Below are 26,194 nucleotides of genomic sequence, written 5' to 3'. Positions count from 1 at the left end.
ATTTTGAAATTCCCGTTCTTGCTTTATGGCTTTGTACCATCCACAGTTAAAGTTTCCGGACTTCCCCTTCGAAAATTAATTTACAAATTATCTTCTCTGTTTGCATTGAAAATCTACCCCAGTTCTGCTTGGGGCTGCCTTCCTTCTGACAGCAAATCAGCAGGGAGCATGACTTTAACATTATAAGGTGCTACCACACCTTACAGAAATCATGCACGATAACTTTACATTTCCTCACTAAATGTTAACAACTGCTGGAACAGAAAAAAAAAAATCCCACAAGAAGCAATAATACAGATCGGATAGTGTTTCCTGGTTGAAGGATGTTGACTCACTGTCACATGGCAGTGTCTGTCAAATCACAATGTTTTTTTCTCACCCATTCTCCAAAGAGCGTTCTCGTATCCAGCCAGCATTTCCTTATTATTACTGTGAATGAATTTCTTACTGCCTCCTTTGCCTCGGGGTATATCCCAGTTGTAATAACAGAACTACATGGCTAGAACTCATAAATGACCCGTTATGAAGCCAGAGGAGGGCAGCTCCGCAGAACCCTTCTTAACTTGTTATTTATTTAGCTGCCTTTTTGAGTAATAAATCAAGCCTGCAATATAGCCTCATTCTGACACACAGAATGTCACAGTGTACATAACAACATATCACACACAAAGCAAAGCTTTTGTTAATCATTAATACCCAAATGTTACTCTAGCCCAGTGACATGTTTTGGTTTTGCAAAATTGAGTCTGTGATTGCCTAATCTATTCTGTACCCATTCATCAGTGCTGGGACAGATTGGTAGCATCTGCATTCAGAATCACTTTGCCGTATAATTGTAATTTTATTGAAGAAGTAGGGGCCAGACTAATTTCTGTCTCCCATAGCTTTAGGATGGCAATAGGATAAGATGAACTGCCAATTAGCCAGCTCCTAAAAGGAGTTAGGAGACTGCCTGGAAACAACAGAAAGGAATTATCTCCTGTAAGAGCTGCTACACTTATCCTTCTCGCTTTGTCCCCAGAAGTTAGCTGGTGGGATCCTACTGTACTTCCATTTGCATCTCCTTTTCTATCCTGAGTATTTTTTCCCCTTTATGATAAGTGCTGCTGTGACTGTGTGAATGAACAGTAATAGTCACTGGACATGTGAAAGATGCTCTATTGGGTAGCTCGAGTATGGATGGGCAGGCAGGTCTTGTATCTGCTTGCCCGTAGTAATATGGGGGCCAGGCTCACTTTCAGGTTGATACAGTACCGACGCGTAAAAAAAAGTGCGGCAGTGCACATTTTGGTTCGCAAGCCGTGTGCACATTTTGGTTCGCAAGCCGCTCGATTCAGTATTCAAATTAGACGCAAATCCAAGTGGCGGCAAAGGAGCGTCAAAAGTGCGCCTATGAAGCGGTAGGCGTTCGCAATCCATTTTACTGTATAGAGCGGTATACAGCGCCTATACAGTATCCAGGGTGCGCTGGCTCCATACTTGTCATTTCAAATGTCATTCCAGCAGGTAAGTGGATGGTTCTTTTCTATAGACCCCGCATGGACACCAGGGCCACTGCCCTGCGCATCCGGACGTCCTTGATCGGAGGCCACCCCTAACCTTCCACGTCCGGGTGCTTAAGGACGTGCAAGAACTCCGGGCGTCTGTGAAGGTCGGGACCTGGCAGTGTTCATCTTGCTGGTTGATATTCACTATCGGGCCGATGCAGTAAAGTGCGCAGGAGAGCTGGTGCTCCGAGGCGAGCGCCCGCTCTCCCGATGTGCACCCAGGCCTCTCTCCTGGACATGTGATTCACTATACAAATGAGGGCCCTCGCTAATAAGGAGGCACTAGGGACACTAGTGCGTCCCTAGCCCCTCCTTATTGGCAGAATCGGCGGCTGTCAGCGGGTTTGACAGCTGAAGCTTAATTTTACCGGCGTCTATTGTCGAACCCGCTGACAGCCACGGGTTCGGAAAACAGACGCCGGTGTACAGAAAAGCAGTTTTTTCGGTGCCGGCCGAAATTAACTTCTGCCTTTGGGTAGGCGTTAATTGCAGAGAGTAAAATGTGCGGCTTGGCTGCACATTTTACTTTCTTTATCGCACAGGACTAACTAATAGGCTATTCAACATGCATTTGCATGTTGCGGGCGCTATTAGTTTCGAGGGGGTTGGCTGGGCGTTTTCCACGCGCTATTACCCCTTACTGTATAAGGGGTAAAAATAGCACATCGAAAACGCGCGGCCAAACGGGGGCTAATGGTGCGCTCGGCCTGAGTGCACCGTACTGAATCTGCCCGTATGTGTGTTATTGATTGCCTACTTGTGTTAGGCTTGGGCACCTGTTTGTTATATAAATAAAGCTACGGCCTATTTGATCCCATTTTGGTGTCTGTGTATTTTATTACATTTGTTATTGTAAATGGGTGGACGCTGGCAGAAGTGTTTGTCCTGGCTCCCGATATTAAGCTGCAGTGCATGTCAGAAAAGTTTGAATGCAGGGAAGGATGCTGTTTCCACTAAGCATTGGCATGGACCAACGTATCATCTCAAGCTGATGCATGCATAATCCATGCATCCCACATTAACACACAATTGCTGGAGTGAGCCCAGTCCTACCCGGTTCCTGTACTGTTGGGGTATGCTGTCTCCATGCAGCTCTTGGTAGCAGGGTGTCTGCTTTCTCTCCTCACAGACGGTATGTCTGCATCTGTTTGCTGCTCCTCTCTGTCCTCCTAATGGTCATCCCCTAACATTATTTTTGTAATGCAAGTGATTTTGGAAGATGATTACCCAGGGAGCAATCTTCAGAACGCCGCCGAGCAGTGAGCTGGCTAAGTGTAAGCACGTTTTCAGCTGCAATCTATTACCCATCCACCCCCAGCCCTCCAACCTAATTCCGTCACCCAAAATGCTCGCCTTTATACAGTGTCTAAAATATAGCTGTCTCTGCAGAGAGGAATTGCCACCTCCACAATCTTGCCCGTTAACTGCTTTTCCAAATGGACACCTTTAGAGGTGAAAGAGGAAGCAGCTGCACATTTCCTGCTTCTCCGGCAAAAGCAGGTTAAGATAATTTCTTGTCCGTGGAGCCTTAGTGAAATGCTTTATGGCTGACATAGTATACGCCCCATTCAATTTAAGATTTTTTTTTTTCCATAGCCACGAAATGGAGGAAAGTCCTTTCTGTGTTAAGGCCCCTGTAAATCTCCTCCTCATGTAAGGCCCCTGTAAATCTCCTCCTCATGTACAGGCCTCACCAAGCATGTCGCTTGGTGAGGCCTGTACATGACATGGGTAACATAATCAGGACAGGGACTCACGGACCGTCACGTCTTACGTTAAACGACCGCATTTAGGTGTTCAGTTCTGCAAAAGAACTTCCTGGGCTGAGGTAAAATGAGAGCACAGAAACGTTCTCAAAGCCGGCACGCCAGATTTCCTGCACGGTTTAGGAAACGCTTCATCTTCCGTGCAACAATTTCATTTCCCACAGCTTGTGAAAGGGATCAGATTCCACAGAAAAGCCATGAAAGCAAAACGTGGGTAAAAAAAAACAAACCCCAAAACCCCTGTAGGATTTCTGCTTGAATTCGTAGATTCAGCACTTGTGGATGAAAGTCCCCCAGCGCTTTTTGCAGAAGGCTTTTCTCACAGGACATTTGGATACAACCAGTTACCCTGAGTTACCTGCCACTTTATAGTTTGTCATATTCTAGTTTGGATAAATACAGTTTTTTTTTAATTTTAGGCATGTTTCTCTAGTGCAAGGGTGCGTCCATCAGTCTTTCTGTCTGCAAACACCGTAGGGACCTGCCTGAAATTCAGCAGCAGAGATCTAGAGTAAAAATTGTTAAGGAATTTGTATTTTGGTTGGAATCGACTGCAAAATTACAATTGCCTGGACAATTTTTATTGTCTATCCCCCATGCCGACGTTCATTTGCTCTGAGAGAGGGAAATGTATGCATTGTCTCTTGCTTCTTGCAAAGCCTTTTCAACCTGTTTCCGCTTTCTTTGGCCGGCTGTTCCGTGGACTTGCTCCTCTCTCTGTGAAAACCAGTGCTTGCCCTTAATCCCCAGCCCTGCCCCTCTCTCCTGCTCAGAAAGATGTCTTGTGTTGTCTGTCTGCCATGTGAACAACTGAAGGTTTCAGCCTGCTTGGCTGTGGTTTCTCTTTGCCAGGTGCAGGCCACCGTGGTGGGGCTCTTAGCCGCCGTCGCTGCCGTCGTCCTGGGATCCCTTTCGAAAGGCTACGTGCGGCTGGATCAGGCAGCGGTGCTCTGCGCCAGCAGCGTGACCACGGCCTTCATAGCTGCACTGTCCCTGGGTAAGCTCCGTGAAACGCCCGTCGAACCATGGCTTTTGACAAGGCCTCGGTTTCTCTCTGCGCAGGGCGTGCCTTCCTCTCGCTGCTTTAAGGGTTTTAAAGGAGATCTGCCCTTAATTCGGGAGGCCATCCCCCCCGTGTAGCGCAAGACCAGAGCAGTTCAGACCAATCAAATTATCATTATTATAGGTTTTATACTAATAATCGCCCAAGTCCGAGGCATAGCTAGATAATTTAATATCCCCCTCCCCCGTTCACTAAGTGAAGAGCAGCAGCAGTTCCATCCCTTCATGCCATTGCTGGCAGCTCAGTCTGTGCCTCTCTGAAAGATGTGCCCTGTCCTGCCGCATCCCTCCACCCCCGTCCGCCCCATCTTAGTCCGCATTGTTCACCAGTGATGTCATTAGGACTGCTTGTTAGGGATGGCCAAATGTGATCCTGCATCTGACCTCTGATCAAGGTTTTTGACTGTGGGCAAAGTTTATGGGATTGCAGTTGGGGGATTGCAGTGGTGCAAGCCCACAAAATCAAGGTAAAATTAATAAAGTGCCTGATTTGTTACGACTATAAAGGGTGTTTTTAAGTTAACCTCGATTTCCTGCATCGACATTATAGCAACCCGTTAAGCGCCACTCCTAGACTGGAGGCAGGGAGTAGGATCGCGGGAAGCTGATGACGCATGTTCAGCCCGTTTTTACCATGTATTTAGCCTTTCGCTTCAGCCCAAACCCATTTGAACTGGAGAATTCCACTTTCCACTGCTTGCCCACGTTGCCGTATCTGAATTACTGTATATAGATAAATCTACCATGAAACTCGGGTCAAGGACCAGCCCTTCAAGCTGCTGGATCCAGACTTCATGGTTCACAGCCTTTCCGAGTTTGTCCGTTTGCAGATCTACAGGGAAAATTAACGAGCAGCCCTTGGAAGTAGGATGACAACTGTGGCATGTTGTTTCCTGTGGCACTCTGCTGTCACACTGGTGACACAGTTCACCACCAGGGTATCAAGCCAGTGGGGCTCTTCAGTTTTAAAAATAAACCACGTACCCCAGCATGATTCCACTGGACATGTCATTCTTTTAAGGAAATATCCAGTAAATCACGTATTGGTTCTCTTTGCTGTTTTCCCTATTGCAATCTTTTTTTTATTTTTCACTTTGTACCGTGAAGGGAACACATCGGTATTTTAGGCCAAGGCTGTGGTCCTGTGTAATATTTCTCTTGTGTAGTGGAGCAGCATTAGTGAAAATATATGGCAAAGTAGGTGCAGTTTTCTGTATAGGTGTCTGCTGTGGGTTGTCAGCTTGTCCTCGATATGCATGGCTTTAGGGCAAAACGGTGGAAGATACCTAGCTCAGCTCTCCTTTCTCTTTCTCTCTCTCTGAACTCAATTTCTGGGTTGTTTTTTTTTTTTTTTTTTAGGGCTGGTCATGATTGCAGTGATCATCGGCTCGAGGAAGGTGGGGATAAACCCTGACAATGTTGCCACTCCAATCGCTGCCAGTCTTGGAGATCTGATAACTCTTTCCCTGCTGGCAGGAATCAGCAGCATGCTTTTCAAATATATAGGTATGGTCTGGGGTGGCCATTGTATGTTCAGTATACAAATACTAGAAATGCTGAAGGTTTGGGGAACATTTCCGAATATTTGTGATTTATGGACTATAGTTTTGTAGCAAACATATACAAGAAACTGTCTGTGATGAAACATTCCATTGCACCTTACTGTTGTTCCATAAATTATGATTTTCATACTTTTATTCCACAGAATTATCTATAGATCTTTGAGGAGTTTGCTACTTTCTGTTGTACCAGTATAATCATGATCTGCTGGCTAATCTATGGAACCAGGAAACAGGGAAATTCCTATTCCTTGTTCCGTGTATGACCTTGGGCTAGTCACTTAACACCCTGTACCTTAATTTTCCCAGATGTGCATGGGTAATAATATAATAACACTGTTTCCTGTTCGCACCACAGATCAGTCCAGATGAGTGGGTTTTGCATCCCTACCAGCAGATGGAAGCAGAGAACCAAAGAGTTTGAGGCACAGCTACATAACCTAGAGTGCCACCTGCAGTCCCTCAGTATTTCTCTGACTACAGCAGATGGTAGAGGTGCAAACCTGCAGTCTGGCATTTAAGAAAAAAAAAATAAATTTAAGAATGGTTAGAGAAGAGGAGACACTCCCTGAGGTGTTAGGTTCCTTTGTGGGCCATCCCTCAGGCAAGTGAGCCAGGCAAGTGGAGGGTTGGAAATCCCTGAGCAGCTTGACCCGCAGTCCTTACTGTATCGGCCTGAGAGTTTGCAGCATGATGAGGGGAAGGGTTTCTATCTTAACATCCAGCTGACACAGCTTTGTGATCCTGCCTCTGGGCTGCAGTGCCAAAAAGCAAGAAACCTACTACCAGGAAGGGGCATATTAACCAATTCTCTTTGGTGCCATGAAAGTTTTGCGTTTCCTCCTTCACAGATGTTGTGTACCTCTCTCCGCTCATATGTGCGGTTTTCATGATCCTGATCCCTCTGTGGATCGCTGTTGCCAAGCAGAACCCGTCCATTGGCGAGGTGCTGAAGTCTGGGTGGCAGCCGGTTATTGTTGCTATGTCCATCAGCAGGTGAGCAGAGGTCTCCGCCTCGTCGCCGATCCAGATCACGGTTTCAAATGCTTAGTTGGAAGTTCTACGTACAGAGGACAGTTCTGGAGTGCATATACTCGGGTCAAAACCTTTTTACTTGGCTAGAATGCCAGTTTTGAAAACTGACCCTTGTAAATATGGTTAGAAGAGTGCACGCCATTACACAAACACATGCACGTTTAGCCGTGTTTATGGGAGGCTCCTGGGACTGTGTCAGGGCAGGATTAGAAGATAGCATGCACACGTTATCTGGGGAAATTTTAACCACACACGGCGCAGCTGCAGAAGTCTACAGGTACTCATAGTGGCTTTCGGAGGGAAAGTGCCCACATACATTTATTTTGAAAGTTTGGTACGAGATCTGCGGTTACAGAGTGACCATGGACTTTGCACCTTGCCTGGAAGTTTGAAAATTATCCCACAAAATCTAGAGCTATGTACACAAGTTGTGTGCGTACACCTAAATGTGCTAAATATACATGCATCATGGGGGCAGGTTACAAATGTACATGCGTAAATTGAATTTTCAGACATTATGAGGTCAATATTCAAAGGGGTTGTCTTGGTAATTTTCCAGTTACTCAGACAAACCCCAAGGTTTTAAATTCCTGCCCCCTAAACTGGGTACAATTTATCTGGATAAGGGTGAGGGGGAGCTTTCCTTGCAGGCCAAAATTAACCAGTTAACTTAGCCAGATACCTCAGATATTCAAAGTTATCCGGGTATCTTACCAGTAGGCAGTCCTAAATTTATCTGGATAACTTTGGGTTTGTCTGATTAAATGCCAGCATGGTTTGCACCGTTGAATATATGGTGTAAGCTTATCACGGAATATCTCCCTTTGTGTATGTAACGCAGTCCAATAATGTATATAACTTTTTATTCCGCGTTTTGCAATGGGTAAAGGGATGCATGTATGTTTAGCCACACAGCAACCCCGATACTCGTTGCTAGCTGAGGGGTGGTTACCTTGTGTTTGTAAATCACACACGTAACCATGCAGTTAGATACACTCCTGGAAACTGACCTGTATGTATTTAGGCTGCAATTCTATACCAGCACGCATAAGAAAACTGGCAAATATGTGCCTAATCACCTGCACACAATTACACCTGCTAATTATCCCCTCCACAATTATCCCTACTAATCTGTGCACAGGAAAGTTTTTTAAAAATCCAAAAGTATGCGCATGAGGACAAACTCCATTCCTCCCGCTCCAGGAACGCCCCTGCTCAGTCCAGGTGGGCAGCTTTATAACAGTTCCATGGGTAAAGCACCGTTTCACCTGTAGAAGTGCATTTGAAAGTGATCCTCCCTAGGCTTTAGATAAACAAATACATGAATGCCTTCTTCAGTTACACTGCACTCTACCGTCCGTAGCAACTGGTGAAAAAAAACAAGGAGTGGGTGGATTGTCTCCGATTCAGGCTCATGCTAATATTACCTCCTGCTACCAAGGTTTGTAATAAGATCACCCAAGGAGGCTTTCTGCTATGCAGGGGTCATTTTGAAAAATGATGCCAGCTTCCCTAGTTAAGTAAGGAGCATTATTGGCCTTCTTTTACCTTGAAATGTGCTGTGCTGATAACGTGCCTTTCCCAATTCCTGCCGTATTTTATTTGTCCCCACATGCTGCCGGAAAGATCAATATATCAAAAGCTTGCTACAATAGCACAAGGGCTTATTTATTGTAGAGTGACCTCATATAATGCTTAGGCTTATTAAAGCTTTCTTTGAAAGATAAGCCCAGGACAGCGCTAGGGCTCTATAATCATAGGTCACTCTATAAGCGGTTTATGTATGCTTTCAATTAAAGCTATATTAATGTCCTTTAAAGATGCTTTTGCAAAAAGCTATCTCAACACTTACCTGCAGTGAGTCCACTATATTGGCGAGCCTCTTATTACCCGTTGTTCATTATCCAACACTGCAGTGTTTCGGAGAGTGTGCTCCTTCTTCAGGGAAACGAATTGCTGGAATTTTGGCGTCCTGTTATGTGGACTGTTGTGAACTTATTTGGTCAGTATGTTGCTATGTGCTTATTAATAGATCAAAGCTTCTTCAGCGGTGTGCCATCACGGTGCGGCAAGCTACCTGCTGCTTTAAGATGCCTCGATAAATACTGACTGACATATCCAGCATTGCAATTGAAACATTGCAATGTTGGATAATGAACAACGGGTAATAAGAGGCTCTCATGCTGTTGTAGCAAGATTCTGATATATTGATTTCTCTCGTGATTTTCATGCTACCGGGGTCTCTTTTCATTTTGCCGGAAAGATCAAGGCATGCATTTTAGATTCATAGATTTAGAAATAAATTCCTTGTGCTTCTCTTGTATTGTAGCATTGGGGGACTCATTTTGGACAAAACTGTAACCAATCCTAACTTTGAAGGGATGGCAGTCTTCACACCAGTAATCAATGGTAGGTTACGTTTTTGGACTTCTTAGTACTAGCCCAGCTGTTTGTAGATGAATACATTATCTTCCTTTTTGTTTCTTTGATGATTCTTGCTATTAAAATGAACCAAATGTTTAAAGATCGGTTGGCCAGGTGCAGGAGCCATCTGTGTCCTGATACCATTTTATGAGCGGAGACTTTGATTCAGGTTGATTGGATTCATTTAGGAGATAGTTGTCCTAATAAGTAAACCGGGAAAAGCCAACCAATTCCCCCTCCACTGCTGAGATGATGTGATGGGAGCGTAATCAGCATGTTTTTATCTACTACGGGATATAGGTGGGCCCGACCTCGCGCGCCGCACATCGCGCGTCACAATCCGACACAGCCTGGAGCTCCGGTGGGGGGGGAGTGACAGCACGGTGCGTCACTGCCGTTCTCCTCCTCCCTCCCCCCCCCCCTTCAGCCATGCTACCCATGTAGCCTTTCAGCTTGGTGGCACGGGATGAGGGGGGAGGGGGTGGGAGGATGAGTAGTGGGCGCGGGCGATGACGTCAGGGCGCCATTTATAAAGGCTGAGCTAAAGACCGGTCACTCTTTTTTTTTTTTTCCGATTGAGGCAGCTCTTTCCCGCCCCAGTAAGCATTTCTTGAGATCTGGATGGCATCTCGGTTGGTTCTATAGGACATTATGGATGGTGTTCGTTGTCTAAAATTAGATAGTTCAGAACGTCAGCTAGTGGTCACTGATATATATTATTGTATATGTGATATTCTCCTTCTTACATGCATATAGCGCAGACAGCAGCAAATGTTATGCAGTTAGCGAACATATATATGTGTATGTACGGGCTCTGTTGTTAACAACAGCGTGGGGGAGGGGCGGGTACCCAAGCCAATTTTGGGGGTTTCAGACGTGGTAAGGACAGTTCCAGGCTGGCGCCTTACGGCTAATGGCGAGGCGCCGGTGCACTTCGGGAGTGCGGCCCTCTTGCTTGGGGCTAAGGCGGGGGGCCCAACAGATTGCCGGCCTGCTTGGTTTACCGTGGGCGGCCGGGGTAGCCCGGTTGGCTATTTGTGGGTCAGCTTGGGTACGGGTGTGTAAAGTTTATATCTGCTGTTCAGTAAAGCTGCAGCCTTTTCACCCACCTAATGCTTATGTTTTAATTGTGTGGTTTGCAGATGTTTATGCTAGCTAATGTTTTTGTGCTACCTTAAATGTATGGGGGTGGGGGGGGGGGGTGAGCATAGCCAGGGCGGCAACATTGGCCGCGGCTGCTAGAGTTACAGCTTTGCACAGTAATCCCTGGATAGGAGGGTGCAGACTTGAGGCTTCTGCAGGAGCTTGCAGATCTGTACCGGCAAGGGGCTGGAAGCCTCGCTGATGTGACTCTTGGCCTTTCCAGAGAGTCACGCCAACTGAGGACAAGGTGGAAAACTAGAACGCAGCATTTCAAAAGGGCACGTGACACATGGCCTACACCATGGATTCTCTGACCCTGGACAAGTCACATTATTTGTCACTGTCATAGGGGGAAAATAAGAAGAAATCATATTCCACTTGCCCAACGGGAGACTGTTTTGTGATCTGGGGTGCTACAGATGTACTGCCGGGGCATTCGCTGCTTGAATTCTGCTGAAGACTTGCACTGTATTGTAAAACATTTCAGGGTGCTTTGCAGGAAGAGCATTATTGTAATCCAAATCATTATCACCAAGTGCTCATGAGCTGCTGAGCCCTTCATAGTACCTGCACTGAAGGGAGAGAATCTGTGCGCAGTATCTGCAATGTTAAGAGTTTTAAGTTATCAGATGTTTGATGTCCATAGTGTCACTTTCTGGATAGCAAAGTTGGCAGGATACATTTTTCCAGCTATCTCAAAAGTTAGCCGGCTAACTTTAGGATCGCTCTTTGACTCGCCCTGACTTAGCCAGTGAAGTTACCTGGCTAATTTTGAATATCAGAGTTAGCCGGACAATTTAGTTGGCTAACAACTCCTTCCAATTATGCTCCCAGAAAGCCCTAACTTAGCTGGCTAAACTCTAGCCAGTTAACTTATTAAACAGCTATAATTTAGGAGGGTACGTGCCCAAATCTTTTCTGAGTTATCCAGTTAAATGCTTTGGAATATGGACCTCCAGATGTTTCTGTTTGTAGGAGACAGGGTTCCTAAACATCTTTTGTGAGTCAGATTTTGCTGGTTGGATTGGTGGACAGATCAATAGGTCGCTGGAGAGGTAAGTAAGTGATAACATGGATGTACTATTTTGTCTGCACATTTAAAGAAAAGAGATTAAGAAGCCTTTCACTTTCTGAAAAATGCATTAAAGGTGCCCTGCAGAAGTTTTGTTCTGTGCTCCCAATTCTGCTGTCAGCCATCCACATTTTAGACAGGCCCAGCGCTACTAGGTGTGCACACCGTGAAATTGTACAGGGTGACACACCTGGGTGGGGGTGGGGGGAGTGGCATGGCGGAAGAAGAGGAAGCCTGTGAGGCCGTCGGTGGACCCTATCCCACCGGTGACCTGGAAGAGGGCGAGGCTGCCAGTGGGATGGAAGAGCAAAGAGGCCCCCAAGGCCACCGGTAGACCTCATCCCACCAGTGGCCTGGAAGAGGAAGAGGTACGTGAGTCCACCAGTGGATCCCATCCCACTGGTGGCCGGAAGAGGATGAGGCCTGCAGTGCCACTGTTAGACCCCATCCCACAGCAGCCGAGAAGAGGATGAGGCCCATGAGGACACTCTTAGACCCCCCCACCAGCACCCAAGAAGAGGAAAAGTTCCGTGAGGCCACTGGTGGACCCTATCCCACTGGCGGCTGAGAAGAGGAAGAGGCCTGGTGGCTGCCAGTAGATTCAGTTCCCAAAGGCGGCTGAAGAAAGAAGGAACCTGTGGTGTTTTCCTGCTCCTTTTCGGTGCCAGCATGTGCTGTCCAAAACATGTGCAGCTAGAACATGCTCTATGCTGATCTCACGATGCACAAGATCAGCATAGAGGAAGTGCTAGCCCCATGAGATTTGATTAGCCTAGGGGCCAGCCACAAGGAGCAGCAGCAGAATGGCTCCCGATGGTGTGTGAGTGAATGAATGATCGAGAGCCTTATTGGGGTGTGTGTGTGTGTGTGTGTGTGAATGGGAGCCTAGCATGTGGGTGTGCTGTGTGTGAATGGGAGCCTGACTGGAGTGTGTGTGTGTGTGTGAATGGGAGCCTAACTGGTGTGTGTGTGTGTGTGTGTGTGTGTGTGAATGGGGGCCTGACTGGGTGTGTGTGTGTATGTGTGTGAATGGGAACCTACTTGGGTGTGTGTGTGTGTGTGTAAATGGGAACCTGCCTGCCCGGGAGGGGGGGGTGGTGACTGGGACCCTGACTGGGATGTGTTTGTGTATGAATGGGAACTTGCTTGGGGTATATATGTGTGTGTGAATGGGAACTTGCTTGGGGTATATATGTGTGTGTGAATGGGAACTTGCTTAGGGGGGGGGGGTGTGGATGTGTAAATGGGAATCTGCCTGCCTGCCTGGCTGGGGGGGTATGTGCGTGAATGAGAATCTGACTGGGATGTATGTATGTGTGTGTGTGAATGGGAACCTGCTTGGGTGTTTGTGTGTGAGTGGGTGTATGTGTGAATGGGAACCTGCCTGCCTGGGGTGGGTGCGTGTGAATGGGGGCCTGCCTGGGTGTGTGTGTGTGTGAATAAAGTTTGTGCTGCCTCACTAATCCACGCCATACTCAGGATGACTGGAAATGAAAGATTTTTAGGTATGGAGAGCAGTGAATTTTCCATTCTTAGTTTGCCATTTTGAAATACCTTTGTTTGGAAAAATTTTTAAATTTTGTATGAGCTCTTAATTATTGGATGTTGTTCTATTCCTTATAAGTATGGTTTTATTAATATTATTTTATTCAAAACCCAAGAGACATGTACATTAAGATATTGTCTTATTTCATGCTGGAATTTTCATCCTTATTGCTGTCTGATTTATATTCCTTGATTTTATTGTTTGATGAATGATTTATGAGGACTGGGGATGTTTCTGTTTCTCCATTGCTGCACTGCATACAGAGTCTGGCTTGTTGTGTTTTCCAGTTCCTTTCTGTTTATAGTTTATAATCCCCTTATTCTGTATTTTGTGAGAGTGAGTCTGTGTTCTGCTTGTTTAGCTGAAGTGGGTTATTCTGTGTTTAAAAAAAAAAAAAAGAGAAAGGGGACAGCACCATAATTGTTCGCACAGGGCAGCAAAAATGCTTAACACCGGTCCTGATTACAGATGGATCTTCTTGGTCTGACTGTCTTAGCAGAAAGAGAGGTTTTGCAGCACAGTGACACCAGTCTCTGTGGGGCAGACTGCAGTAATTAACCATAATGAACCCGCACAGTCAGAAAAAGAAAGCCACACTGGGAACTAGATCAAAGTGACTGGATAGAGCATAGTTGATATTTCCCATCTGCTGGAATTAATTAGAAAACCTTTAATTGCCTCTATTTATTATTTCTGTTTATGTGCCACCCATCATTAGAAACCCAGATGTGCTTTTGCACAGAAGCTCCACCTGCTCGGAAGGGAAGAAAAAGGTCTTTGATGAGCTCAGTCGAGAATCCACATTGAAATCTGCACCTGCATTTTTAGCTTTTGTTTGATCCATAAAGAATTCCCTCTGGATTTTTGAGTGGTTGCTGAAGAAGCATTTAAAATGTCGTAAGCAAGGCTAGAAGGAATCTGAAATATTGGGAGATGCGGTTTTGCTGCCCACGGCCCTTCTCTTCCTGCTCAGTGGCATGGTCTCTTCTTGAGCGGGATTAATGGCGTCCGCCCACACTGTGTGTACCCGCGTGAGGGGAATGGTCATACGATGCACATGGTAATCTTCTGTAAGGCAGGCAGTGACCTCTGGCAGCCGGCCTATGGATGCACCCTGTCCCTGATATTGATGGATTGACCTCGCATCCCTTTGACTGACACACACAGGACTGGTAAGTGGACATTGTAAATATACTGCGGTGCATTTTCAGGCAGAATTATTGACACGGTACAGAAACAGAGGGGGAAATTGCCAAAGGATCATAAAGATTCTCTCTGACTGCCATGCTGGCATTTCCTGGCAGGCAGTTGAATAGAGAGGGAAAAAAAAACCTGAAAAAGGAATACAATTCTGTTCACGCTGTAGCCAGAATGAGATCCATATTCAAAAGCATTTAGTCAGATAACTCAGAAGTTATCCAGGTAAATGAAGGTTTGGGCACTTATCCGGCTAAATTTGTATGTTTTCTGAATCTCTTTCTGTGCAGCCTTGTGTCATTTGGGTCAGCAAGAGATTTTCTTTCCTCCTTATTGCATCTTTTATGTGCAACCCTTATCTGTTGGCAGAACATTTATTTCAGAAAGAGAGGCTAGGATGGCAGATGCAGACTGTAGGGTCTATCCACTCTGCCTGTTTTCCCCAGATTCAGCTTGAATTCTGACATTGCCTTTTCAATGATCTTCTTGATTAATGTGCTTTATTGCAGGTGAGTTGTTTTCTCCCCTTTTTCTTGTATTTCTGCATTACCTTTGCTTCCCCACAACTAAGGATCCTCTGGGCCTGTCTCATGCCTTCTTGAATTTTGATACCATTTTTGCATCTGTCACCTCCATTGGGAGGCTATTGCCTACATCCATCATCTTGGGTAATCATCTATCTCTGCTTTCCGTGAATGAGCTGAAGGGTTTTTTGTCTTTTTTCATCTTTCTCATCATTCTAGGTGTGCAATCAAGATGTCACTTCGGTCACCGCAGAGACTGAGTTTAAGTGTTCATAATTTCATTCTTAAAACTTAACTCTTTCAAGATGAGTATTTGCACAATTTCTGAGAAGTAGTCAGAAGGATGTCCATGTGATCCAGTTGTGATGGACAATGCACTGTTGTATAGATTTTAAGAGATGGAGCTTAGCGAGTAGAGCTGAGTACTAAGAGTCAGAAACTTCTGACTTAGAATCCCAGCATTAGCACTGGGATTATAAAAAAGCCTCTTTTCTTAGCGTCCAGACAGCTGAATCCAGAACCAGTGGGTTATGCACCTCTAACAGCAGATGGGGACGGAGCAAACTGATGTCACAGTATAGATACCCCTGCAGTGACATCAGCCTGCCAGTATTCTCCATCTCCAGCAGATGGTGGACGTGCATTTCCCTGCTAGGGATTGCTTCAAATTCAGAAGAGAATTCATTGGAAATTTGGATTGCCCCACTCTCCTGCGGTGATACCTAATGGTCCCTCTCCCAGTTGAGAATTCCTGAGGTGATTTTTGTGATCCCTCAGATGAGTGCCTTGGTCCAGTAGCTGGTTATAGGCCAGCATGGATTTAGCTGATTAAGTAACTGAAAGCCAGTGGGTGCAGGAAGCTGAGCACGGCGGTGATGGTATATGCACTCTCCCTCCACAGCCGGAGACCATCTCTGTACTCGACTGGGAAGGCTGAGCTCAGGTACGTTTTGAAAAACAATAAAACAGTCGGAGACAGAATGGAGGGGTTAGTTTAGGAGTTCCTCCAGTTTCTGTGTTTGGCGTGCTATCCTAACGTGGGTTCCCACTCCCATGGGGATTAGGGGATCTGAGCAGCCTGGCGAGTTGAGCGGCCTGTTTGGGCTAGGCCCTGCTGTTAGGATTCTTTTTTGTGCGTTGCATGGTAGGCCATGGCGGCATTTCATGTGCTTTTTTCTGCTTGGTTGGCTGCCCTCTACAGGATCGTCGGTGCGGGAAAGTGCATCCTGCTGTGCGTCCAAATTGTGCATGTGACCATGTGTGTGCACTCTCACGCATATCAGTTGTGTGCCAAGGATTGGAGCAGTGACAGTGCGCTTAGCCTTTTGGCACACAAACTTGGGATGCTTAAATTTTGTGCGCATAAAATTTATGTGCATAAATTTTGTTTCAGAGGGACTTAGGCTGGGTGCACATCTTCAGTCGCCAGTTAAGCGTACTTTCGGATTAATGGAGCCAGAGGTTAAGAAGCCTAAGCCTTTGTGCTGCCTTTCATATTAGAGCATCTCAGCCTGGAATGCCCTCTGACTTATACCAGTGATGTTTAGAGGCTCAAGGAGAATTATCTTCATCTGATTTTTATTAAGCCTGGGTCTTCCCAGCATGATGATGGCCTGGTTAAGGATATGTCAAGAGGGTCGCCTGACTTAGGAACTGCCTTGACTGGTTCCTTAGCAGGGTATGGCAGCTTTGTGGGTGCCACGCAAGTTCTTTCTGGTCTTGGCATGGATCCTTCTGCCTTTTCTTGGGTAGAATTTTTTCAAGGATTGCAATCCATTCTTCAGGCATAGTTCTCAGTGCAGTCCAAGCCTGTCAGTTCAGATCCTCAGGCGGTGGCCTCCCCCTCTTCCGGTATAGCATTTAAGCACCAAAGTACACCTCGGGCGGCATGTGTTTCTGACAGAAATCCGGAGGGCACTGATGATGAGGCAGATCCTGACTCCCTGAAGGATGAAGGAAATCCCTCCGAGAATGGATCCGTATAGAACTATGTTGCGGTTCTTTCGTAGAGATTAATTAGTGGCCCTGATTTCCCAGACATTGAAGATGCTGGGAGTCCCTGGGGCAGATCCCATGTCTGAGCCAAAGAGAAATCCCATTTTAGTTTCTTTGTATAAAGCCCCTTGTTTTTTCCTCGTTATGGAGGCCATTCAAGAATTGATCTTGAATGGAATGCCCCGGAGGCAAATTTTAAAGGGGGTCGGCCCTTTGGAGGGCTTGTACAGCCTAGATACAGTGGTGAGAGAGCTTCTGCGTTTTCCGAAAGTGGATGTGCTTGTCTGTGCTGTCTCTAAACAGATGACTATCCCCATGGAGGGAGGAGCGGCCTTTAAGGATGTGCATGATAGAAGGATTGAGGCCATCCTTAAGCAAGCATTTGAAGCAGTGGCAAAGACATTGCAGATAGCTTCCTGTTGTTCTCTAGTGGCTCGCTCTTTGCTTCTCTTTCAGGAGATTGATAACTCTGATATGAATTCCAGGGCAGTTATGGAACCTGCTGCCGCTTTTATTTTATCAGATGCAGGCTGTGATTTGGTCCGCACCTCGGCCAGAGGAGTGGCTTCGGTAATAGAGGCCAAGCTTCAGTTATGGCTGAGAAATTGGGCAGCCAAAGCTAATCTTATGAAATTGCTTTTTAAAGGTTCACTCTTGTTTGTGAGTGAGTTGGAGAAGCTATCCAGTAAGTGGGGCAGATCCCCGGTTCCTCCATTGCCGGAGGATAAGAAGCAGTCACCGCGCCCCTTTGGTATGAGGGATCATCTCAGGGGTTCCAGGCATTTTCATCCCTACAGAGGGCTTGACCTTCTGGCAAATCTCAGTCCTTTCGTCCCAGAGACCCCAAGTGAGGAGCAGGCTCAGGTAGTGGAACCTCCTGAGCATTCCAATAAAGGTTTGCCAACCCACCGCCAAGAAAAGGAGATAGGGGGAAGTCTCTCTTTTATCAGAGTTGGGTCGAGATTACATTGGATCAGTATGTCCTGGAAGTAATACGAGAAGAATATGCACTGGAGTTTCGCAGTATTCCTCGGGATGTGTTCATGGTGTCTCCCTGTCACTCCCCCAGAAGAAGCAGGCAGTTGAGCGTACGCTATCAAGGCTTCTCAGTCTGAGGGCTGTGGTTCCAGTAACCACGTTTCAAGAAAATACGGGTCGATATTCCATTAATTTTGTTGTGCCCAAGAAGGAGGACTCCTTTTCTCCCTTCCTGGATCTCAAAGGAGTCAACCGTCATTTGCGGATTACTCACTTTCACATGGCAACATTGCGTTCAGTGATAATGACCGTATAGTCAGGGGAATTTCTGACCTCCTTGGATCTGTCCGAGGTATACCTTCATATTTCTTTCTGATTGGAGCACCAACGCTTTTTGTGTTTTGTGGTGCTGGGGTGCCATTATCATTTTCGGGTGCTGCCTTTTGGTCTAGCCACCACTCCCAGAAGCTTTACCAAGGTTATAGTGGTAGTGGCGGCAGAACAGAGAAAGGATGGTATCTTTATACACCTGTATTTAGATGACTAGTTAATTCGAGCCAAGAATCTGGAAGAGAGCCATCTGGTGACCTGCAAGGTGATCTCCTTGTTGCAGGAGCTCGGTTGGGTGGTGAACTTAGCCAAAAGCAGTCTTCAGCCATCTCAGTCATTGGAATTTCTGGGTGTGCGGTTCAACATGAAGCAGGGCAAAGTTTTTCTTCCGGAAGCTCGTATTCAAAAGTTGATGGTGCATGTGCATCTCTTGGTGAACGCTATATGCCCGACAGTGTGATTCTACTTGCAGGTGCTTGGGTTGATGGTGGCAACCCTGGAAGTAGTAACTTGGGCAAGGGCGCATATGCGTCCACTTCAGCATTCCCTGCTTTCTTGATGGAACCCACATTCTCTGGACTATTCGATTCGGCTCCACTTGCCGATGGAAGTTTGTTCTCACCTCCAGTGGTGGTTGCAAGTGGATCATTTGAGAAAGGGAGTCTCCCTGAAGTCGCAGGTCTGGTTGGTACTGATAGATGTGAGCCTCCAAGGTAGGGGAGCTTACTGTCAGGAACTAACAGCACAAGGGCACTGGAATACAGAAGAGTCTCTCTGGAACATCAATTGGCTGGAATCCCGGGCGATTCAGTTGGCGTGCTTGCAGTTCAGCTGCAAGCTGCAGGGTTGAGCAGTCCGCATAATGTCGGGCAACGCAACAACAGTGGCTTACATCAATCGGCAGGGAGGATCCAAGTGCCAGCAAGTATCGCAAAAGATAGGCCAACTTATGGAATGGGCGGAAGCGTTCAGGAGATCTGAGCAGACTTTCTCAACAGGAAGAGTCTGGATCCAGGAGAATGGATATTGTCTGACCAGGTGTTCCAGCTGATAATGGATCGCTGGGGCCTTTCATTTCTAGACCTACTGGTGACTTCTCGCAATGCGAAGGTTCCTTCATTCTTCAGTCGCAGGAGATATCCCAAAGTCCTTGGGGATCGATGCTCTTGTGCAGGCCTGGCCAGAAGGCAAGCTACTGTATGCCTTTCCCACGTGGCCCTTATTGGGAAGAATGGTTTGAAGGCCACAGCGGGACAATTCTTCTGGTGGAACCGGATTGGTCCAAGAGGCCATAGTATGCAGATCTGCAAAGACTCCTGGTGGAAACCTCTCTTCATCTTCTGCCGCACAAGAACCTGTTGCAGCAGGGGCTTGTCCTTCATGAAGATCTGACTCTGTTTTGTCTTATGGTATAGCCCTTGAGAGGGCCCGCTTGTTTAAGCATGGATATTCTACTGCGCTGATTGCCACCTTGCTACGAGCACGAAAGTTCTCCACTTTCTTAGCCTATGTGCGGGTTTGGCGAGTGTTTGAGGCTTTGTGTGAAGATCAAGGAGTGCTTCCTCGTTCAGTTAGGATCCTGCTCATTTTGGAATCTTTGCAGGATGGGTTGAATAAAGGATTGGCCCTTAATTCCTTGAAGGTACAGGTAGTGGCTCTTGCCTGCTTCAGAGGCTCGGTGAATAGTGAATCCTTATCGTCTCATCCTGATGTGGCCCGTTTCTTACATTTACTGGTTCCTTTATGGAGTCTTAACCTGAGTTGGATTTTTTGGCAGGCCCTATGTTTCGACTACTATGTAGTCTTTCCTTGCAGCTACTGACCTTGAAAACAGTGTTTCTACTGGTGATTTGTTCTGTGCAAAGAATTTCCAAGCTGCAGGCCTTGTCTTGCTGGGAGCCGTACCTTCAGGTGATTCCAGAAGCGGTACAGTTTCATACTGTACAGTTGCATACCTTCTTGCCTAAAGTGGTCTCAGATTTTCTCTTGAATCAGTCCATTTCCTTACCATTCTTGGATAAGGAAAGAGATGTGGAGGAATACCGCCTGTTGCATCCTTTGAATGTCAAGAGACACATCTTGAGATATCTGGAGGTTTCTAAACCTTTCCGAAAGTCAGATCGCCTGTTTGTCCTTCATGGTGGGGGAAAACAGGGGGAACCAGCTTCGTGGGCTACAATAGTTTGCTGGATTAAGGAGGTGGTCATGGCCACATATGTGGCGGCTGAAAAGCCATTGCCCACTCAGATAAGAGCTCATTCCGCTAGGGCTCAGGGAATGTCATGGGTGGAGGTTAGATTGTTGCCTCCTGTCGACATTTACTGAGCTGTGACATGGGCCTCCTTACATACCTTTTCCATGTATTATCATCTGGATATGCAGGCCTGGGAGGACACAGCCTTTGCACGTGCGGTTTTGACTGGACTGCGGGAGTAGCTTGGACTGGACTGTTCGGGAGTAGCTTGGGTACATCCCACTGGTTCTGAATGCATCTGTCTGGATGCTAAGAAATGAGAAATTACTACTTACCTGATAATTTCCTTTTCTTTAGGTCAGACAGATTAAATCAGCTTCCCACCCCTGGCTGCAGAATGATTGCGCTATGGTCCTCCTACAGGACTAAGAGTTTCCAAGGATTACTGGTAGGTGTTAATCCAGCCCCTAGACTAGTGTTAATGCATTCTGTGTCTGAGCTCAGTGTTTCTTGTTGTTTGAGTATAGTACTGGGGGTTTGTTTTTAATCAAGTTTTTTGCTAGTCTGTCCACAGTTGCTTTTGAAGAGAATACTGGCAGGCTGATATCACTGCAGGAGTATATATACTGTGACATCAGTTTCCTCTGTCTCCATCTGCTGGTAGAGGTGCAAAACCCATTGGTTCTGGATTCATCTATCTGTCCTAAAGAAAGGGAAATTATCAGGGAAGTAGTAATTTCTCATTCCTTTCTCATGCCTCTGTCTATGCACCTGTAACATGACAATAATGATGATATTGTGATTTCCATGATTGTGATGTTTGCTCAGATAGAAGATTGGGAGCATTTAGAGGGAATTTAGGGTTGTTTGGCCACCTATGCTGTCCCTTTTTAGGGAGATTGCACTGTTAGTGGGGTGCCTTGGGGGCTAGCAGGACCTGTTTAGGTAGTGGTCGGTTTGCCCTGGCCATGCAAGTTTAGTTTTTTGGGTTTGTAATTTAGTGCTTGTATTATGTTTATAAATGGTGTCCCAGCTCTTCCAGGCAGTAATAAGATAAGGGCGTATTAAATATTTGGGCCCTGGGGGTGTTATTTTGTTTAGAAAGTGTGTTGATATATGATTATGAATTGTATTACTTTTTATATTTGAATTGCATTTTGATATTGTATTGCTATGTATTATATTTTGTGATCTGCTTTGGCTTGGACTATGTCTAGGGAATTCAGTATTCAAATATAACATAACAGATATGACTATATATAAATACAAAATGTTTAGTACTATTGCTATACCTCTTGGCAGAATGCTGACATATTTAGCTTTATGTCCACAGGGGTTGCTGGGAATTTGGTAGCCATCCAAGCCAGTCGTATCTCTACGTTCCTGCACTTCTGGAGCACGCCCCGGGTGCTTCCACACAAGATGAGACAACATTGGCCCAGTCCATGCACCACATTCTTCTCTGCAGGTAGGGGACAATCTTTTAATCTCAGACCACCCTAGATGTTCTTTCGCTGGTGCTATCCTATGCTTGTAGCCACGGGCATGCTCCCAACCTAGCCTCAGTATATCCTGTTACAGGAGCAAATGAACAGCCATGGTGAATCAGACTGATGCCACATGGGCAGTATAGCGCTATAGACTTACCTGAAAGCACCCACAGTAAAGGAGAAGTACAAATAGTTATTGTGTAGTGGTTGAATCCTGTCTGAATGTTCACCATACCTCCATGCCTAGGTCTCACTACTGTGACATCAGTGCAGTTATCTGCAACTCTTCCTCTATGTTCTGCAGTTGCTGTTTCTTTTACAAAGCCATTTCCTGTGTTCCCCCTCACTAACTGCAGCACAGGTGCTTTGTGTACAGCATCTGACTCTATTACGTTTAAAAAAAAAAAAAAGGCATCGCAAAAACTTGATTTCTGTGGGGACATTGCTTACACTGAGCATGGAACAAGGAAGATAATGTCTCTTTCTGTTCTGAACTAGCATCACGCACACTGCCAAATACTCCTTACATCCAGCCAAAACAGAGTTCATGGAAGGACAGCATTTAACCGTTACCTACCTCCAAGACGCAGGTGGCATTGAGCTGGTCTAAGTGCTTCGGCTCACCCTGCAACCCTCTGACAGGCCGATACGGTGGAGCGCACTGTTAGCCCAGGTTTGGACGCGCGTTTTCGACGCGCTAGCTTTACCCCTTATACTGTAAGGGGTAATAGCGCGTCAAAAATGTGTGTCCAACCCCCCCAAAACTAATAGCGCCCGCAACATGCAAATGCATGTTGCGGGCGCTATTAGTTATTCCTGCGCGATACAGAAAGTAAAATGTGCAGCCAAGCCGCACATTTTACTTTCAGAAATTAACGCCTGCCTTAATTTCAGCCGGCACCGGGGAAGTGCACAGAAAAGCAGAAAAAACTGCTTGTCTGTACACCCTCTGACTTAATATCATAGCAATATTAAGTCGGAGGCCCCAAAAGTAAAAAAAAAAAAAGTAAAAAATTAAAAAAAAAAAAATTAAAAATCGGCCCGTGGCCCACAGGTCGGAAGACGGACACTCAATTTAGACAGCGTCCGTTTTCCGAACCTGTGGCTGTCAGCGGGTTTGAGAACCGACACCGGAAAAATTGAGCGTCGGCTGTCAAACCCGCCGACAGCCGCTGCTCCTGTCAAAAAGGAGGCGCTAGGGACGCGCTAGTGTCCCTAGCACCTCCTTTTACCGTGGGCCCTAATTTGCAAAGGCCAGCCTCCTGAATTGCGCGCCCAGGAGAGTGGCCTGTGTGCGCACGCTGGGAGAGCGGGCGCTCGCCAGCTCTCCCGCTCGTTTTTCTGTATCGGCCTGTATGCTAGTAAAATGTTTTCATCTCAGGGCACGTCCCTGTCCCCTCTAATACTGGTGCTACAGCTACGAAACAGTTCATAGTGATGCAGGGGGAATTATATGAGCTGTTACTGGAATACAGTGTGGCCTGCCCCTAGGAAAATAAAAACATTGAATACATCCAATTATCTCCCCCCCACCCTTGTGTTTTCCAGGTGTAAATTCCACATCCTCCAGAGTCCTGTTTCTTCTTGTTGTTCCTGGTCACCTGGTGTTCCTTTACACAATTAACCTACTGCAGGGAGGACACATGTCCATCACTCTCACTTTCGTACTCTTCTACCTGGCGGCAGCTTTACTGCAGGTAAGAGGCACCCCAAGGCTAGGAGAGAGAGAGAAACCAATCTGCACCGCTCTGCATGTTATGTAGTGACAGGAATGCTTTTATAGGAAGCCTGGAGCTCGGAGGCTGATTTCCAGCTCTTTATAGGAAATTTCCAGTTAGCTTCACTTGGTAAACTTGGTGAAATGTGCTTCTGATGTTTTCATTGTGCATTACACCCAAAGCCTCTCCCTTCCCAACCTCATCCCGGATATTTCCCTATGGAAACCTCCGGCAAGGCGTGCACGCAAAACATCTGAAAATGGCGGCACACGCTCGCTGTTTAGTCCCCACCCCGATCAAAACACCTCTCCTCAACCCCGAATTACAGTCTGCACACTGTGAAGTCCCTCCCGTGCACGCACTGAACACCACAGGAAAAAAATCAAACCTTTTACCAAGGGCCACAGCAGAAAGTAGAATCATTTTTATAAGAAGCGAAGCGCTCATCTAAAGAGAGAGAAGGCCCAGCTTGATTCCCTAGGAAGGTTTGTGTAACTAGACTGTGCACATTAAGGGGGATCATTTTGTAATAGGCAACAAAAATGCACGGTTGGTTACCTGAGTTTCCAAAGCGAACTAGAGCGTGTTACAATTCGCTTTGAAAATGATCCCACGAAAACTACCCACGCACAAGTTCCACTGGCTATTATATGCACAGAAATTGTTCTTGAACTTTCCACGGAGGCATTTGTAAATGTAAAATTGTGCACGTGCAATCGCAATCCCCTTTCCATCCCCCACCCCAGGAATGCCTCCGGACAGCTCAAGCAACCTCAGGTGCACAGTGGGTGGGCAGCCCTGTTATTTTAGATTATTGTAAACTGCTTTTGTTTATCCCACAAAAGGCTGTATAGTAAGATAAACTAGACTAAACTGACAAGCCATTTCTACCTGCAGAAAGGCTTTTGAAAAAGGTCCTCCCAGGGACAGTAACTTTAAAACAAGCTCATGGGCGCCCATATATATGGTACGTGCACATAGATGTGGGACAAGATGCCCTGACATTTTTTATCCTGTGCGCACGTGCATGCGTGTTATATGTGCCTATAATTTTAAGCATGCACTTGCACAGCAGAGAAGTGTCGGCATTTAAGACACGCACGTCAGGGAATTTTATAACATGGGGGCATCCAGGAAATAACCAGTTTGCCCAGTCTGCTGAATAGATATGTCCTCAAAACCCCCTTGGTTCTTTAGCCTGCAAGGCACCCCAGTTGAGCCAGATCTCTCAGGCAGTTCATACATGGCTAGAAACAGTTTTATTTAGACTTAAACCTCATCAATAGCAGAAGTAACTTTGCGCTGAAATGGACCTGGACGCGCACCCCTGCAAGTAGCTACATACACGCATATCTCTTAGCCCCGCCCTGGAATGCCCATGCCCCACCCACATTCTGCCCCTCCCCCCCCCATGCAAGATATTCACGCATTAGTACTTGTGCGCCCATGTGGCAGCTTTATAAAATCAACCAGGCACGCTTAAGCAAGACTTGTTCATGCATCTCCCAGTTTTGCCATGCGTGTTGCTTTTAAAATTCACCTATAAGAGAGCTCTGCTCCAGTGAAAGTCCACAGCACTGAAACAGAAGAAACTCCCAGTAATGCAGAACCGCACCATAAGTTCCCCTGGCAGAGGCGGAGGCCTGCTGCAATGGCCCTACAAATCCCTAGTGACTTCTTCCTTGCTACTGCGACTGGGGAAATACTTATACATCTTTCTCTTCTGCCAGGTGGGCATTCTGCTCTACATAGCAGACCTAATTGTGCGGCTGATGTGGAGAAAGGGTCTGGATCCGGACAATTTTTCCATCCCCTACCTCACGGCGCTGGGAGATCTCCTTGGCACGGGCTTCCTGGCTCTCTGCTTCCGCATGGTCTGGATTCTCAGGAATTAGTCAGGCAAGCAGGACAATGAATGAACTTTCAAGCTCAGTGATCCAACACAGGCCCAAGCTTGTTAAACAATGGACTTTTTTTTGTATCTCAAAGTGGGTGTATTAAAAACTGCAAAACAAGAAAGGGTCAGATTATTCTTACATTCATGACAAAGCAGGTCAGGTGACTGGCCTCAGCTTGCATTGCAGCTGTTCCCGCCTTAGTAAAAGGTTTTGCACCGGTCAGGGCCGGTGCAAGGGGATTTGGCACCCTAGGCGAGCCTTCTTCCTTGCGCCCCCCCCCCCCCCCCCGGTCTCGGCCCCGACTCCTACCTCATTCTCAATCACGCCCGCAGACTGGGGTTTTCTGGGTCGCGAGCAAATTGGGCACTGCTTGCGGCCCGCCAAATCTCCACTCCTCTTTGCCACCACTTGCGGCCCCATATGGCTCGCACCCAGTGGCGCACCAAGGGTCTCCGGCGCCCAGGGGCCAATGCATTTGTGTGCCACAGAAAATCAGTGGCATCTCTAGACAGAAGAATTTGTTTTGGGTGGGGGGGGAGCCAAAATGACATTTCTTCATCACGCCCACCTCTATAGCATGGATCCTGCTTTAAAATTGGTTATAAAAAAAAGTGTTGTTAAAAAAAGTCCAAAGGGTCCTCTGCATTATTTTAAAAAGCTGGCCAGTTTCACACTATAAAATTATTTGATAGCCTCATTCAACTAATTCTATATGG

At 46.5% G+C, this 26,194-nt stretch overlaps 2 protein-coding genes across 15 annotated transcripts in view; both read left to right on the top strand.

The window, feature by feature from the left end:
* The window catches only part of SLC41A3 (solute carrier family 41 member 3), a 95,762-nt gene extending 70,167 nt beyond the window's left edge, over positions 1 to 25,595 (top strand). For all 13 annotated transcript variants that reach the window (XM_029601341.1, XM_029601349.1, XM_029601343.1 and 10 more), the window contains 7 exons: positions 4,166 to 4,310; positions 5,735 to 5,881; positions 6,786 to 6,930; positions 9,299 to 9,378; positions 21,706 to 21,840; positions 23,411 to 23,559; positions 25,311 to 25,595. In XM_029601341.1, coding sequence (XP_029457201.1) covers positions 4,166 to 4,310; positions 5,735 to 5,881; positions 6,786 to 6,930; positions 9,299 to 9,378; positions 21,706 to 21,840; positions 23,411 to 23,559; positions 25,311 to 25,475 — 966 coding nt within the window. In that variant the 3' untranslated portion in view covers positions 25,476 to 25,595. The remainder of the gene's footprint in view (positions 1 to 4,165; positions 4,311 to 5,734; positions 5,882 to 6,785; positions 6,931 to 9,298; positions 9,379 to 21,705; positions 21,841 to 23,410; positions 23,560 to 25,310) is intronic.
* LOC115091243 lies at positions 9,952 to 17,926 on the top strand. 2 transcript variants are annotated; one of them, XM_029601356.1, is made up of 2 exons: positions 9,952 to 9,992; positions 15,095 to 17,926. In XM_029601356.1, exon 2 carries the CDS (start codon positions 16,922 to 16,924, stop codon positions 17,861 to 17,863), a length of 942 nt encoding a protein of 313 aa, XP_029457216.1. In that variant the 5' UTR covers positions 9,952 to 9,992; positions 15,095 to 16,921; the 3' UTR covers positions 17,864 to 17,926. The 2 variants fall into 2 exon arrangements, with proteins under 2 accessions (XP_029457216.1, XP_029457215.1); XM_029601355.1 differs by having other exon boundaries at positions 9,975 to 10,025.
* Positions 25,596 to 26,194: the final 599 nt, after the last annotated feature.

This window comes from Rhinatrema bivittatum, chromosome 4 (genome assembly GCF_901001135.1).
Source record: "Rhinatrema bivittatum chromosome 4, aRhiBiv1.1, whole genome shotgun sequence".
Classification (NCBI taxonomy): Eukaryota; Metazoa; Chordata; class Amphibia; order Gymnophiona; family Rhinatrematidae; genus Rhinatrema; species Rhinatrema bivittatum.
The sequence above is the reverse complement of the archived record's forward strand: the minus strand, read 5'-3'. Positions and strand labels throughout refer to the sequence as shown.